The sequence below is a fragment of the Pezoporus wallicus genome, unplaced genomic scaffold (genome assembly GCF_028554395.1).
Source record: "Pezoporus wallicus isolate ANWC-B61680 ecotype Strahan unplaced genomic scaffold, APGP_CSIRO_Pwel_v1 scaffold_2617, whole genome shotgun sequence".
In the NCBI taxonomy this organism is placed as follows: domain Eukaryota; kingdom Metazoa; phylum Chordata; class Aves; order Psittaciformes; family Psittacidae; genus Pezoporus; species Pezoporus wallicus.
Genome location: NW_026637592.1, coordinates 1,391,335 through 1,408,676, shown reverse-complemented (window position 1 = coordinate 1,408,676; position 17,342 = coordinate 1,391,335). Strand labels below are relative to the sequence as shown.

The window sequence follows — 17,342 nt, the reverse complement described above, 5'->3', positions numbered from 1 at the left end:
CTCACATACACAAAAATATCAACATTAGAAACATGTGGGTTTCATTCATCTTCTCTCCTGTTTATAAACTATCATCATCCTCATAACATGGATATTTGCTTAATACACACTATTTGCCAAAAGTTAATTATCAAAATCTGTTTGGCCCAGCTAATAGCAGACAAGAAGCAAAGAGTGAAGTTGCAGACAGAAAACAACATGAGCACCTCAAGCCACACAAGTGATGGATGTGGAGACTTAGGCCAACATCAGTGGCTTTTTAAACATACAGGGTCTTAATACAAACCTAAAAAGTGAGTTGAAGTTTTTTATTTAGAGTAAGATAATGAAAAGCCCTGCTTCTACTGCAGTCTCTCAGCCAAGACACAGCAGAATATATTTCTAGAATTCATTGCATTCAACAGAACAGTCACCATCTCCCACTAGAAAGCAGAGGTTGCTTTGCTGCCAGTCTAGAGGGGTTTTGTTCAGCTGAGTTAGGAAGTGAATGTACGCTTAAGTACCTACAGGAGTAAAGCATATACAAGAGTAAAGAATCCAGAAGAGATAAATGCTCCTAAATCCCTTTTACATTTTGGAAAGTTTCTCTCCATGCAATACATGCTCACAAGACCTGAGCAATCACAGAAATTTATCAGCATAACCTTCCTTCTTCATTCTCAGTCTCATACTACTGCATATTACTCCTATGTGTCTGCTGGTCTGCACTGTGGATGTGTAAGCAAAGTATTTTATTTCATGTTTTTTTAATGGAACATCCAAGATATTGTTAGGCAGAAAAAAAACAAAAAAAAACCAAAACCAGATCTTTTCCTAAAAGAATGTCAGTTGAACGGTGACAGCAACTTATGTTTGCTTCCCTCTGCAAAGACTTATAATGAGTAATGGTCTGAGTCAACAAAATACTATTCTGCAATGAAAACAGCTATAACTACCAAGCCAGGAAAAGCTGTATATCTGTGCAACAAGTTAAAATATTTTGGTATGAACAACCAAAGGACTGCAATTGCGATATCACTTATGTCCAGAAGAGGACTCTGCTTGTCATTTCAAATAATGCCTGATGTATTTTTTTCAACTACTATCTATGGTATTATTTATCTGTGTCATATTATTATTAATCAATTTTATAGTTGAATTGCCATTGACCTTTATCCAATGTATATCCCAACATAAATAAGTAGGTTGGTTTATGTTTGCAAAGCACTTTCAAGATGAAAGCATCATAAAAACGCCATGTATTATTATATATTCAATTGAAACATCCTACATTTTTTAAAGAAACAACAAGCCAATCGACTATCTGCACAATGAATAGATACTATACTTTCTACAGAAGAGTATGGGGAAAAACAAAACCAAACTGTATCTGACCACTTAAAAAAAATAAGTATCTTTGGAAACAAATCAGTCTCTTCCTTCTATCGCATTTCTGGCACTGTGCATTCCACAATGCATATTATTTGGAATTTAAACTGATTTTCAGTGAAATACAAATTGAAATCAAAGGGATTCTATTCCAGACTGAAGCTGTCTGTCCTTGTAAACTCTTTGTGTGTGTATGTACATGCTTGCAAGTCAATAGAGTGCACATCACAATGATGAATGTCACACAAATACCTACACAGAATACGCATAAAAAATAATCTGTTGAAGGAGGATCTAGAAACATACTTCAGAGATTACTTGGGAATGTCTAACCCTGTTGTTGCATTATACATGGCTACCTAAGTCTCACAGTAGGATCGGTGTGGCCATTACTAATTAGGCCTGCTGACAGAAATAACTACTTAGCATCTGAAGAACACCTCATTTACATTGCATGGTATGATGTCCTCAAAGCCTGTTTCTGAACATCGACCTGAAGACAACTTGATAATTCAATTTTCTTACTATATATATTTTTCCTCTCCTTTAAAATCCCTGCCAGCTTTGCACTGCTGAGTAAATCTGAACATTTAATTCTGACTAATTATGACACAAAGGCTGAAACTGCGCTCTCTCTTCAGATCCAGACTCACTGCAAGGACAGAAATGCAGATATTCCATTGCAATGTGTTTCTTTACAATTCTTGATATGACCCTCAGCATAGCATTAGGCCCACCTCACACATGCAGATTTATGACACTCTCTTAAACCACACTGCATATTTTCCCAAAGCAACTGAAAAAGCAGCCTCCAGCGGGGAAAGGCTACATTGCACTGAGCAGATTCTGAATTAATCACAAGGAGCAGGTCTTGAACAGACCTTCTGTTCTTCAGACCACCTGAAAGCAGATCTCCTGCTTCCTGTTAATGGCAGGAAAGTGGGCTAAGCTGGAAGTTGTACAAATAGTATTGCATTTGTGTGACTAAAAGGTGAACTCTGCATTGGTCACTCCAAAGAACATAGTGGGAAGTGCAAGGGAACTATGGGCCATTATTTCTCACCAGGTAGGACTGCAAGCATAAGCTGTGTGTATGACAGGAAGCATTCTGTGCATCTCTCTCTAGAAAACACTCCTGAGGTACTCACAGTGAAAATCACCCAAACTTCAGAGAACAGATAACATTAGGCTGACCTAATTTAAAACTCAGTAAATCAACAAAAACAAAACACTAATCTGAAAGACATGCCTTTAAGACCTAACATCCACTTACTCTTACTGCAGCCAAATAAGTTGTGGACATCCAAATTACTAGCATCCGGAACACAGTTGTCACATTTCAAGCCAGTTACAAATTGTTTACAAAAACACTGTCCAGTAACAAGATGACAAGTTCCACTAATGGCTCCTGCAGGATGACAATTACAGTGCTGACATCTACAAACAAAAACAAAGCAAGAAAATGATCAAAACACATTAACACTGCAGTTAAGCACAGTAGGGTTTGGTTTAAAGGATCCTTGGGTAACATAATTAAAGAATCATCAACAGTTCAGGAGCTTGAGACACAGGAGAAAACCGGTTAGTCTGGTGAAAAAAAGTAAATCTTACCAAAATGCTGCCTGCATTCTAAAAAAATAAACATTGACATCTCAATGACAGAATAAAATTTAACACACAATTAACTTCTCTCGTGATCACCTTGGTTTTCATTTGATATACTATTTTCCCCACTGACATTCATTTATAGCAGGGATACTAATATCAGATTATGCAACTATTCAAAGGCTCAGAGCATCTCAGAAGTTACGCAATTTTTTCCTTACTGCAAACATTGTTATGCTACCTACTGCAAAACAGACTGCTGTTATTTGCCATAACAGAAAGTCAACAATGGCAAATAAAACTTTGCGCTTTAGATCCTAATTGCATTATATTTCAATTGCTGCACATTAAGGATAGTTTTGAAATAACATGGACTGGGGAAAACCTGAGACTGTATGGTGCAGCTAAAACATACGGGGATATCTACACTTCATTTTCCTTGCCCTGAGTTGGAAAAGTCCAATTCTCAGGCATAAGCAGCGTCAGCCTTGAGAGAATCTTAACTTACTCCAGATGCTAGGACACAAGATGATGAAACAGCAAAAAGACCTTGAAGAAGCACAAGAGGGAGAGAGTCATGCCATGTTCCCTTTGCTCTCCTAACCCTAAGACTTAAAAAAACTTGTTATTTTTACTTGTCTAATCTTTCCTTGTCCAGTTTCATCAGATCTAAGGAACTAAGCGGTGATGCCTTTACACAAGTCACATTGCTGTTTTCACAGTCATCACTATCACCTTAATCTAACTCTTCTCTATATGAAGGCAGAGATAAAAGTGAGTTCAGTTATGGTTAATGGCTTTTTAAGGCAAAGGAGGGTTGAAACTGTTTTCACATTAGGACACTAAAATTCAGGTCAATAATCACTGAAATAGACACTAAATGTGACAGATTTTTAAACAGGTTTAAGAAAATTTTCACATACATTTTCTGCCCATCACAGAGCTCTCTGTATTAGAGTTCCTTTACTCCACAGCACCTCGTGCGGTGTGATCTCCTGGGGAATCATTCAACACCCTTAAAAAGGCTGGTAAAAGCTAAAGCTCCAAAATAAGCTGCAAATTTGTTTTATGGACTAATATCCTTTTGGGAATAAATAAAATACATTCTGTCTTGGAAAACACTATATTGTAGTTTGCTCTCTTTTACAGTCAGGAGAAAAGGGCAATTTTTTCAAACTGTAGTAAGTCTTTTCATCTGTAGATAGGGCATTCAAATCCCCCTTCAAAGAGAGATTTTATTTAGACTATATAAACGTTATGACTGAAAAAAAGAAACAGTTTAGTTACAGAAAAAACAAAGACAGGATTATTTGCTCAGTGAGAGAGCACTTTATTATTTCATAATTTCATTGTGTGATGATAATTTAATGCATGGGGGGGGTAGTTAACAAAAGCGTCTCAATAGATACATAGTAAAAGACAACCTGCTCTTACTGCTTCTGTATATTACCTCACCTCTTCGGAATAAGGGTCCCCTGAGTATTCCAGTTTTCATTATCATTCACTCATGAGACAATCAAACTCACACACACGTACAGCCACAGTAATAGTTTTCAGTGCCTGGCAGGGTGGGGCTGCTGCTTTCTGCTTGCTGCAGAAATTCTACGGTAAGTGTAGGGTCCTTACGTCCACCTACACTGAACTGGGCTCCAGATCCTGTACATAGCAGCATGCATGTCACCATATTCAGCTCAGCAGGATTACACATTATGGTTGTGTAATCACATGCATCATTTTCTTAAACTGCAGAACACCAGAACCAGATCTGTTGCTATGCACAGTTCATACTTTGCAGTCTGGATTAAGGATTTAGCCAATTAAGGATCTTAAAAAAAGAAATAACTAATTCTTTTAAACTTTGAATCATGTAAGAAATATTTTCAGAATTATTACTAAATGGGACTTCTTCAAGATTGTCCGAGTCAAATAGGCTTGAGTTCTATCAAATAGATTTGAGTTCTATTAAAACAGAATTATATATAATCAAGGAAAACAGACTTTTAAAACATGGAAAGAGAAATGTCTCTTCAAGATGAATTGCAATATTGATTTTGTGAGGATAAATGGGTTTTGTAATATTAATATAGAGAAACCTTTATTACATTGACTCTCTAGGTGCAGTTAGAGCCTCTCCAGCAATCTGTTTAAAATCTTCATTTTTCATCCTTATGGGAAAACCTCACTTGCTAAATGGATTTCATAAACAGTAATCTGTCAAGATATATATATATAGATAAACAATTTGTGATGTTCATCGACCAGTTCATTATAGTAAACAATACAGAGGTAAAGCACTTCAAATGTGTACCAATGCCTACAACCATTACAGATCTGTTCACACTTCTGCAAGAACTAATTCTTTAATTGCTGAAGAAATTTTCCTGCTTCATAAGCTGAAATGCATTAAAACGTGGAGTTCCTGTGTTATCTCAAAAATACCACAAAATAAATCACCTCACATTTACATTCCTTAGGGTGGGAGAATTTTAAAGCCCCATGGTCTGTGTATCACAACTTTTGCTTCTTTTCTGCTATTGTGCTAAGGCAGATAACGCCTTTGCCACTACAGATAGCTCATATCCTTTTCTTTCTGTAACCACATCTGTAGAAGACACTTAGAGCAAGGATGGTTTAAATGACTTTGCAACTTTATGGAGAAAGAAAAAGCATATTACTCTTTTAAGAAGATATTAACAGTTAAATAAATGGATTAAAATAGATTAACAAATAGACTTTGATTATCATTTTCAGTGGGCAAACGTTTCTGCCCAAGGAATGAGGTACACTGCAAGTAGATGATAACCAAAAGGAAGCCAAGCATATGCAACACAAGTTAATTATGTTAATTTACTACCAGAGCAAGTCTTCAATCCTGTCATGAGGATTAAGTAGTATTAAAGCATTAAAGCCAACTCTGATTCAAGTTCCACAACTGTAAAAACTTTCTATCTTTACAACCAGATCTGGATCTAGGTAATTCTAGTTATATCCACAGTTTGAGTTTCAGAAGACAGCTCAAAATGCAGGTAATTGAAGGCAAATATCTAGTTGAGGAAAGCTATTGCTTAACATAGACACAAACCTCTCCATTATCTCCTAAAAAAACTTCTCTTTCAAGTACCTAAGAAAAAAGTGATCATTAACAATAAGGAAAATATATTTAAAAGGGAGCTTTAGTATTACACACATTTTATTCCTCACCATTAGAAGTGACAGGAAGTGAAAATAGGAAGTCCTTATTCCCACAGATTACTTTATAGCCATTAGCAGATGCCTCTGTGACCCACAACAGTAAAAAATTAATTCCAAAAATCTCCAAATAAGTGCTAGTAACATAAAAGTTAAAGTGAAAAACCTGCAAAATAATGTCAAATATATGCAAGACAACACTTACAATACCTGCCTAAAAGCATGTCTGCCCCACACTAGCTGGGGCAAAAGGAGCTCAGGGAAGGAGAATGTTGTACACATTGTATAGATGTTGCTTCTGCCTGTGGTTTTGTTTGGTTATGGTTTTTAAAGGCAAAAATACTAAATATAATTTAACACTCAGACTGCATTAAAATACAATTAACATTACAGCTGCTCAATCTTTCAGGACAATATTTAAAAGGAAATTGAGATTGTGTGGATAAGCAAGATGATGATCCTGGAAAAGAAAGATTGAGCAACAGTTGGAATAAAAATGCACTACCTACAGATATGTTTTCCCCTTACATTCCAGGGAATATATCCATAAAATTTCAGCGTACCCAGACTCCCCCTCCCCCAGGCTACATTAGATAAACAATTTACCCTGTGGCAGATAACTAAATGCTGAAAAAGAAAACACTGCTTCAGAAAAACAGATTTTTAAGAGGACAGGTGCTGTATTTCTACTGCTGCTGCTAAACAAAATCTGGAAAGACAGGGATATCTGTATTTTTTATTTCTACCTCTTTTTCCCCATTAAAATATCTGAGATCTTTAAAAGCATTCACTGGTTATAAGAATGGCACATTACCTGTGTTTTAATAGTCAATGAGTAACACCTCAGAAACCATCACATCTTATTGAAGATAGAGGTGAAATGTAGAGAGTTACCAAATAATTATGACATTAGATAGCATTAGCATTATACAGCTTTCATGTTATTTCTGCTTCAAGCTGTGGCAAAACTTCCATTTCCTTCAGCTCCTGGGAGTACAGGTTGTGTAAAGTATCACATGTAAATCAGAGTGCACAGATGAATTCAGAGAAGGATTAATGTAACTGGAGCACACCTTCTTATTGTCAATAAACTTTCCAATGAGCTATGAGAAAAAGGTACTGAGGATGCTATATGCACCTCTTTAACAAAGAAACACTCACCTCCCTGTGACAGAGTCAAATCCAAAATACAGTTCTTTGCAACGCTCACATGTCTGTCCTGTTACAGAAGCATCTTGGCAAATGCACTGGCCAGTTAGTTTATCACAGACCTGATTCACTGAACCAGCTGTGTGGCACAGGCATGGCAGACAGCCAGTGACACTGGATGAAGAAAAATAAAAACCTGGAAAGAAAGGGGGTTGTGAGAAATTATACAAAAAGTGAATGCACTAAGATTATTATGAATATGTGCATAGTAGGGGATGAAATAACAGAATCAAACCTTACGTAACACACACATCAACTCAAATAAAGCAATACAGTCCTCCTGCACAGCTGAGCTTCCAACTCTTCTCATTGGCACTTTGTAAAGCTATTATTCATGTTTCAGTTGCCAGCTGTGATTTTTTTATTCTCTCTCTTCAGACTTTATTTTAAACAGAGCAAATGCAAAATAGGGGGAATACATTAACGTGTCTGTGGGGAAAGTAAAGAGCCAAGGATGTAAGAAGTAATAAGGAATGCACCACAAGCAGTAGAAACATAAAAAATAACATATGAGAACAGACATTTGTCCCTTCGAGTCTGGGATCTCATCTCTGAAAATGGCCAGCAGCAAAACACACTAAATGCCCATATTTTCTTAAAATACAATCTCTTAATCTTTCTGAACCAGTGGCTGGCTTAATCCCTGAAACATAATGATTCTTTAGGAAAAATACATTAGGTAAGCATTCCCAGGTCTACGTAAAATTTATATTTTCCTCCTCCTCAACACAGAACTTACAACCTACACAACCAATTTTTCAGATACTAATGAATTGATGAAAAAAGTTACTTCTCTACTATTAAAAAGCTTTCATTCTGAACCCTATTCTGCTCCTGTATCGTTTCCAATTATAAACTGGAGTGTTCACCTTCTCCACAGTATATTTGGTATGCGTCCGCCACACTATCTTTCATCCTGTTGCCCTCACAAGCAATCTTTATCTATGCAAGTCTCCAACACATTACTGATAAATACTGTTAGATAGAGCTTATACATCTCTAATCTGGTCGTTGAAGAACTTACCCATTATTCACAGCCTCACCTGAAATTCCAAACAACAGAGGTTTTACACACATGCTTTTAATGACACTGTACCACCATAATCTATTTTTCTATTTTACTTACTCCATTCTTAATTATTTCTATGTCTGATTAGAAGACAATTTGAGTAAGACCACCACTAAGAAACAACATTTTCCAAAATTATTTTCTGGTTTTATGCAATTATTAATAGATATTAAACTGAGTTTTTTCACACAAATTGCTCTGCTTTTTTTTTTTTTTTTGCTTTTGAGTGCTACAGTTCATTGAAAATGTGGCAACATATGACAGATCTGCAAATGGTGGTGGTGACACAGCATTAACTGGCACTAGCAAGTAGGTATCTTTGACCACCAATCCTAAGATTGATAGGATTTTCCATCAGCTGGCTACTACTAATTATTATTGCACAACTTCAATAGAAGACTCTCCACATTACTCAAATATGCAGTATTTGCAACACAGACTCCTCACACACTTTCCTTCTCTCTCCAGATAAAGTTCAATCAGTATCTCCTTAGTCAGTTACTTGAATACTTTTGCTGTCCAATAACTTCCTGATGTCCTGCTTTACAATAAAGAGCCCGAAATTGTATTGCAACATATCACCCAAGGCCTTATTATTTATTTTGTCTTACAAGAGATAGCTTTATATATACACCCCTAGGGTGGTATTCTCTGTCTCTGCAGCAGTGTTGCACTGTGAGCTCATATTCAAATAACAAAGGAACTAAACAAACTGAAAGCATTAGAATTTTACTGCTCAAATCTTTGTTCAAGTTTAGCCTCTGGTCCTCAGTGAGATAAATCTCAAGTGGACAGGGAAGTGATATCAGTCTCCAGCTAACATACATTCGCATCATAAAAAAACATGCTGTTGGCACTTTATTCCAGGGGGGCCCCGGACTGAGCCACCACAGAGACTGAATAGCTTGAAGTTATTAGTGAGGCAGCATGTATTATCTCATACTGCAGTTGTCTGAGCACTACAGTGCCCATCCTGTGCATAACTAGAAGAGACCATTTCCCAGCAATGTCACTCTTGAGCACAATTAATGACTCCACTCAACGTAACAGGAAGATAGGAAACAAGTTTAAGCCTGGACTCCTGCAGAAGGTCAAAGCACTTCTTCAGGACCCAGTTTATAGTTGCAGTAAATGATAAGCACTTAGCCTAAAACAGATCCAGGTCCAGTTGAAATTCTGAATAAAATTAATGTCTAAGAAAATACTACAGTTGGAAATAAGCACATCTCTAGAAAATAAATTAATTTTAGCTGAGCAGGATAGATCACTATAGCATATATACATATTTTTGTCATAGCAGTGAAATTCATAATTATAAAGAATCTATACCTTAATGTTAAACATCCTGGCTTTCCTAATATGCTACCTAAATCACCGTAGAGCAGTGAAGGATTTGGTATGATAGGTTTTGGTAATAATCTTTTAGAAATGCTCTAAAAGTTTAAGTTTCTGGATAATATCACAAATTATAAGGGTTTTTTTTCTCTATAAGAAGCAAGTAAGAGTGGAAGTTAAAGTGACATATAGCAAAATCAGAGAAAGTCATTCCCCCAACTAATTAATAAGTAAATTAACACGATTAAACAGAAGCAAAAAAGAGAAGAGACACAGGACTAAAAATACATACTGTTTGTCATAACCATTATTATTATTTACTTCCACCACCTAGAATTTGGCAGGAAAGAGTAAGAAAGAACTTAATGTAAGCTTAATTTACAGCAAGGTTAGAAGGGCTCATAAAAGCTGCTTTATGAATGATCCACTGTTGTATAATAGAGTCAATTTCCAATTTTAAGACAGCCACTGCAAATCTCTTCAAGATCTACGTATATAACTAGCATTATGCTTATTCTTTCTTCACATTTTTTTTCCCAAATCAACCGTAACTGATCACATTTGTCAATCAAACATGCTCTTCAAAAGGAAGAATGAAAGTCATAGCAAAGCATTCAGCTTCCTCTTCTTATTGCACTAGTTATCCCACTGTATAGCTCATGGAAAAAGAACACACTAACAACTCCTTTGCATTTTGACATGCTTACCAGCTATGGCAATAATGACCATTTCTTAACCATACCATGCCTTCGAAATGCACAGCTACCTGCACTGATACCTCACATTTTTCTGGCCAAGAAGAAAGACAGATAGATAGTTCCTACACAAAAATGCAGTGTTGGTACCCAGGCACACATCTTACAGGCTGGTTTACAGCTCTTCCATACCGTGTACCACTCCATGAAAAGCACTGGTCACTGAGTAAAGAGTCTACCAAATAAATGCCTTTTTTTTTCTTTTTTTTTTTTTTTTTTTGGGGGGGGGGGGGGGGGGGGCTGTGTTTACAGCTTTACTGCTCTCATAATAGGATCCCAGACCTGTGTCAAATAATATTTGTATGACACAAATCCCATTTGGAGTGAGGCAGGGACAAACTGTCCACAACTATATAGGGGCTGGAAAGATCCAGTTTCTACCACTGCAACCTAGGACATCTCAAAAGCAAGTTTATGTACAAGGTAAAACTGACTTTTCATTTGGTTTAACGTTAGAATAAAGTGTTCCTCTCTTTGCATACACAGTTAGTGTAAAAACCAAATTAAATATAAGGAAAATTACCAAAACCGTTACTTGTATAAGAACAAAGAGGAAGATAACAAGTCAATGGACACAAACGTGAAACACATCAAGAGGTGAAACACATTGCTGAGTGCTCTGGAGAGCGCTCTTGTGCTTTGTCTTGTTTTCTTGGTTTGGTTTAATAAAATCTCATGATAAAATAACTTCCCAGTTACATCCAGTTTGACTTTTTCTCCATTGGCAAATCCTCCTGCCGTAAGATTTTGGTAACTTTTGGAAACCTCATATTTTAGCAAATCACACAGAAGATAAGCCACAATAGCACATTACTGAGGTCCTTGGTATGTTTTTAGGGCTGCCAGTTTTAGATAATTAATTCACGTGTAATTAATGTGTGTACTTTTAGTTAGGTTGTGTTTGCTACATATTTAGAGTATGTTTACTTAACTTTGTCCCAAGGCAGGACAACTAGATGATCTTAAGATCCTTTCCAACCCTAACCATTTTATGATATTATGATTCTATGACACTATGATTCTATGATATGTTTAGAGTACTTGAAAAAAATGAAACTCTTCCATGCTTCTACAACTTCATGCCAGTATTACTAGCAGGTTATATTATACTTATCCTGTTTTATAGAAAACTCTCCTCTGGAATATACTAACAAAAAACATTTATATAAAAGTTATATATATTATGTGCCTAAATGAGCTCACATTGGAATCAACACTAAGATGTCAGTGAGAATTTGCTGTGTTACACTAAGAACAACACAATGCTTTTACAAAGCTAAGGAATTATATTTTCACCTGCAAAAGACAGATCAGTTTTCAGCACATACATGCTTATACTTACTACTTAGAAATATTATTTTATTTTTTTCTTTTTTTTAACAGGAACTATTCTGGAAGTATTCCTTTGAGTGCCATGTAAGCTTCACGACAAACCAGTCTGTTTGCACTATCAATTAAACCTTTTTAAAGCATTTAGCTCTGCATAAACCCTGGCCTTTCTTTCTCAAGGACAAGGGCGGTCAGTGACTCGGGAAGCCTTGACATCACTCCTCTGCCGATCTCTGATTAAGTGGCTGCTGTAGAGGGTTAGCAGGTCAAATAGCACTGGAGGAGGAACTAAGAAAAACAGAATACTGCCTTATTTATTAGTATGTGTACCTAAAATAAATGAAAGGATTTTTAAAAATACTTAATGGAGGTTAAGCAGCTTTTTTAACCTCTGTTCAAATTATTGAATGGCATATTAAAACCAATGGAGCTGTAATGTACCTTTTAATGTGACCTGCTACTTTAATAAATTGCGTATGTATTTAACTGAACTAAATCTATCAGTTGAATATTATTACTAATATTACTAATAATTTAATATTACCTATAGTTTCACTTTACCTGCCAACTTTTCAAAACAAAAACATTAAAATGTAACTACAGAGCTTCCCAATGCTATAATGAACATTTAATCTGTTTATAGTAATATGGTACAAAACAATTAACTGATACTTGGCAACTGCAGAATCATCTACTTGTAGGGCCAAACTCTTAAGTAGTCCTTGCGAAAGCCAGCACATCCTCAACAGAAAAAGGCAAGTGAATGCTTGTAACATGTCTGCCACCTCATCCAAGATTAAGCAACCATCTCTGTGCCTCCTGCCATGCTCAGCTTTCTGCACGAAGTGCCCTTCCTGAAGGACTTGCATTCTGCCTTCCAAATGCAGGGCTTTTGTTATGCGGAGAGCTGCATCAGCCTACACCAGTTTACCACTTCTTCAGTGAACAGGCCATGACTATTTGTATTTTCTCTGTATCTAGAAGAACTAACCTAACCTTATTTTGGGTATGTTGAAACTGCAGTAATAACACAGATTATACAACCCCTGGGAACAGAATAAATACCTGATGGCTATCAGAACATTAGTAATTCCTTCTCGCTCAGTTAGAAATAAATGGAAAAATAATTAATAACATAAGTCAGAGACATGTCAAACATGAAGCTGTCAAAACACATATTAAAAAATCTAGGGACTATCATGATATCCAAGACAGTAAAACTTATTACATCAAGTAGATTGTCTTCTAATTTCCTTACCTGGTTTACACTCATTACATCTTCTCCCTTGATGCTGAGGCAAACAGGCACACTGTCCAGAAATGTGGTCACAAACTGTTCCTGCCAATGTGCCCAGAGCATCACAGTCACAACGCTGGCAGCCAAGGAGGTTGCTCATGCTCAGGTTGTACATATGAAGCATGCACTGACTGCACTGAAGGCCAGTTACACCAGCTTTGCAAGGACACTGTCCTGTTGATTTGTCACAAAGCAGAGAGCCAATTACTGTACCTGTCTTATCACAGTTACACGGCAGACAAATAAAGGAATCATTTTCTTGTACTTTGTAGTAGCCATCAAGGCATTCATTGCACTGCCTTCCTCCAATATTTGGTTTACATGCACATTGTCCTGTCTTTGCATCACACACGGCTCCAGAAAATGACCCTGCAACATTACATTCACAAGCCTTACAACCAGTTACATCAAGCCCATAGAAGTTGTCCATGCAGGTGTCACAGTGAAGTCCTTTCACTCGTTCTTTACAATTGCACTGCCCAGAGACAGGGTTGCAGAATTGGTTCACTGAGCCGTGGCTGTTGCACCAACAAAGCTCACATCCATCTTCATTAGAATATCTGAGAGCTTTAAATCCAAAGTTACAACTATCACACCTGAGACCTGGAAAAAGAAAAAGCATTAATACGAAAAAAACCTGAAAAGCTATTAATTTCCATTTTTAAAAAGGGATAAGTATGCTTTCATTTGGGAAAAATAAGATAAAGAAAAGTCTTCATACTCTTCCCCAGCATAATTAACAGGAATGACAGGGCTGTACAAATCAATTGTGTAACAGTGGCAGCCCCAAAATCTGTTTACTTTTCTAATTTGGTTCAGAAGAGATGCTTTTCTGCCACCTTCTCAATACAATTTAAGATACTCCTGCAAGAAATTATTTGTAACACTTCTAAGACAAACCATAACTAATCTCTTTGTCTCCCAGAACAGCGCCTGTTGCACGATCAATGCTTATGTGTTCACCCTATACCATAGCAATGCAATGCACAGGGAATTACACCAGGCTCTCAATCTGCACAGATAATAGATTTATATGCTACATTAAAAACATTAAATACACTCCAGGACAACACAAGTTAGACTAATTACAATGAACGATTTACTTAACACTGAAGTCCAGTTTTAATATTGGTTACACTTATGTTAGTGTTCATTGTTAGCCCATCCTGAAAGCAGAAAATGTTTTCCATAATCTAAAATTAAATATTTTTATCTAAACATATGATTTAGCTAACTCCCGCAGCACATTAAAATCTAAACTGTTTTCATCATGCTTCATCCTGTAGTTTTATTAGCTTTGCTTTCAAAGTTATCACTTGCCTAATCCCTGCCCCAAGTGATGGTATTTGTGTTTTAGTTTATAAAGCGTACATTACAAGAAAGCAAACCAGATTGTTACAAGAAGCATGCAAATTCACAGCTATGTATTTTCCCTTGTAATGGGAAAATCCTTCACTATGAAGCCATCACTTAATTGTTGCATACAGAAAAATACAAATACAATGTTCTACCAAAGCATTGCTACTATTTGAAAAAATACAAAACCATACAAGAATACATCTGGCAACTTGTATGTCGAAAAATAAAACTAAAAATGGTAGGAAATGCATTATATATATGGATAAAAACTCAAAAAACTCCAACAGAAGACAAGTTCCTTAACAGTGATGAATGACTCACCTAAGGCATATCATTTAATTTCAATAAGGAAAATAAAAAAGGACCACTATTGCTGCAAATTTTAAAAATAACTGTATTGTTAACAAGAATTATGACTCATTTTGAACTATTAAAATTGGTCTACATGGATTCATATCATATCAGTTTTAAAAATATGCGCAGTGCTTATTTGAATATGCCATACATATTCCTGACAGGTAATCTATTCCTAACGATACGGAGGAAGGCCTACAGGGCATCACATTCAATGTTAACAAGTACAGGGGAGTTAGCACGCTTGGCATTTAATTCACATTCTTCTACCTTTTTATTCTAGATGAATGACCTACTTTAACAAAATTATTGGTGCTAATGTATTTTACTGGTGATAGAATCATTAGTAAGATTTAACAGTTGTGTTAACTCTTAACAGTTCAAGTTTCATAACACTGCACTCCATAGTTGCATTTTCCTGTTATTGTGTGTGTTTAAATAGATAAAATGGCAATAGACAGATTGCTCTAAAAACCAATTTAGAAATCCAAAGAGGAAAGGTTTTTATTGAAGTTTGCGGCACACATTCCAATATACAGAAGCTTGTTTACGAGTGGTTTAGAAAACTAGAGAGAATGTACCCTGGAATGAATTAGGTCTTTATCCTGCGAACAAACACTTGCATAACTACAGCCTCCACCACAGCGACAAATTTGCAGAAAGCATAGATTTATACTTTTTATTACTATTTCAGTGGAAATAAAAATAATTCTTATTGTTTTCAAAGGTAGAAAATATTTAAAATTACATGTAGACAATCAAATAGATGAGAACCAGATTGTTAATTTCTTGTAAATCAAACTTCCCCTGAGTCGAGAAAGGTTTTCACAGACACAAACATGAAATGGGGACAAAGAATATCCAAATAAGAATGCTCTGAATTTTTATTGAATGTAGAGAGTGTGTTTAAGACACATGGAGGTTATTTTTTACTCTTAGCACACTTTTAATGTATGAAAAGAATAGGCACTTGGCATTCCATGCGAAAGAGGACAGAAACTATTCAGGCTTATGTCTGTTTAGAGTTATTTTGCATTTGCTTTTAGAAATCAGAAGAAGGAAGAAACAATATTACAAATAAGTCAATACAAGTCAGTGAGTTATAAATTAAGATGTACTTAAACACTGTTAATACAACCCACAAGCCTGCTTGGCCCAAGAAAAAATAGATTACTAACTGTGTTAATAACAAAGCAAAATAAGATCTATTTTTTTGAGGCATGTATAGTCTGAGACATGCACAGTTACCATGCAAGGCTCACTTTATCAGGAAATTCTCCTTGCATAATATTCCCATACATCAACATTTCAAAGTGTATTATATATACTGTGTATTTTGGGCACTTGATAAATTTTGTCCTTATGTGGCTGTGGCTCCCCTCAAATATGCTGGAAGTAATAAATTGCTATAATCAAATCTAATTTCTGAAAAATACCTGTGGGAGTAACAAACAAAAAAGCCCGTCTTGTGAAAAAAAAAAATGATAAATAACAGAGAAGGTAGCATTTTATTATAATCAGATTGGCATTGAATTACAAAATTAAAATTATGTGGCCCTTGATAACTAACCCAGGCTATGTACATGATTTGTGGAATTATGTTGACTTAGTTTGCATTTCATAGGAACAGTTCAAAGAAATATAATAGAAAAAAAAATTGATAGATTTATCACAAAGGACCCTGTAGCACAGAATATTTTGAGGGGGAAAAAAAAAAAATCCATTTATTTTGGTCTATTAAGAAAATGAGCATGGAAACGATTTGCTTAGAACTCATTAAGTATGAATCATTTGGAAAAAAAGTGTTAATTTCCTAAAAGAAACATCTATGCAGTAAGCAAATTACATTATTTCTGTGACTTATTAGTATGGAGCTATGTAAGCTAATGTAGCTGTGCCATAAAGAAACTTCTAAAGGGTTGATTAAACTAAGCTTCAAGCTGTAGTTTGATAGAATTATTAAATTAATAATTTTTCAACAGTTAATTTCATTCATTTTTATAATCTGCCTTCAGCAAAGAAGTTTACTGTACTTTTCATTTAGAAATCAAGTGGTTTATTTGCAGAGAAAACAAGAAAAATGGCTCCAAGCTCTTGCACTGCACATACCAATAACATTTGCTTTGCACTTGCACTGGCCTGAATTTTGGTGACAGGTAATATCTCCATTGACTGTCCCAGAGGTATTACAGTTACAGGGACTGCAGCCATCAGGGTTTGCCTGTTGTAGATTGTAGAATCCTTCCTGGCACTGATTGCATTGTCTGCCAGTCACATGTCTCTTACAATTACACTGGCCTCCAATCTAGAAAGATACAAAATATTATAGAATGGTGAACATACCTATTTTCAGATGATACATTCATTAGCAACAAGAATGGGAGTCTGAGTTGGGGAGGAGAAAACTTTAAATGGTACAGAAAAAAAATAAGCCTGTGTAACACATACCTTTTTTACATTTGTGTTGAGAGAG

The 17,342-nt window shown here is 35.8% G+C and overlaps 1 protein-coding gene across 4 annotated transcripts in view; it reads right to left on the bottom strand.

Annotated features, from left to right (window-relative positions):
- USH2A (usherin) overlaps positions 1 to 17,342 on the bottom strand; it is a 372,328-nt gene that overhangs the window by 291,708 nt on the left and 63,278 nt on the right. For all 4 annotated transcript variants that reach the window (XR_008971850.1, XM_057406464.1, XM_057406465.1 and 1 more), the window contains exons 12-15: positions 16,979 to 17,174; positions 13,118 to 13,759; positions 7,324 to 7,507; positions 2,642 to 2,805 (exon numbers count right to left, since the gene is read on the bottom strand). Coding sequence is in view for 3 of the 4 variants with exons in the window: in XM_057406464.1 (XP_057262447.1) it covers positions 2,642 to 2,805; positions 7,324 to 7,507; positions 13,118 to 13,759; positions 16,979 to 17,174 (1,186 nt within the window). In the remaining variant the exon portion in view is untranslated. The remainder of the gene's footprint in view (positions 1 to 2,641; positions 2,806 to 7,323; positions 7,508 to 13,117; positions 13,760 to 16,978; positions 17,175 to 17,342) is intronic.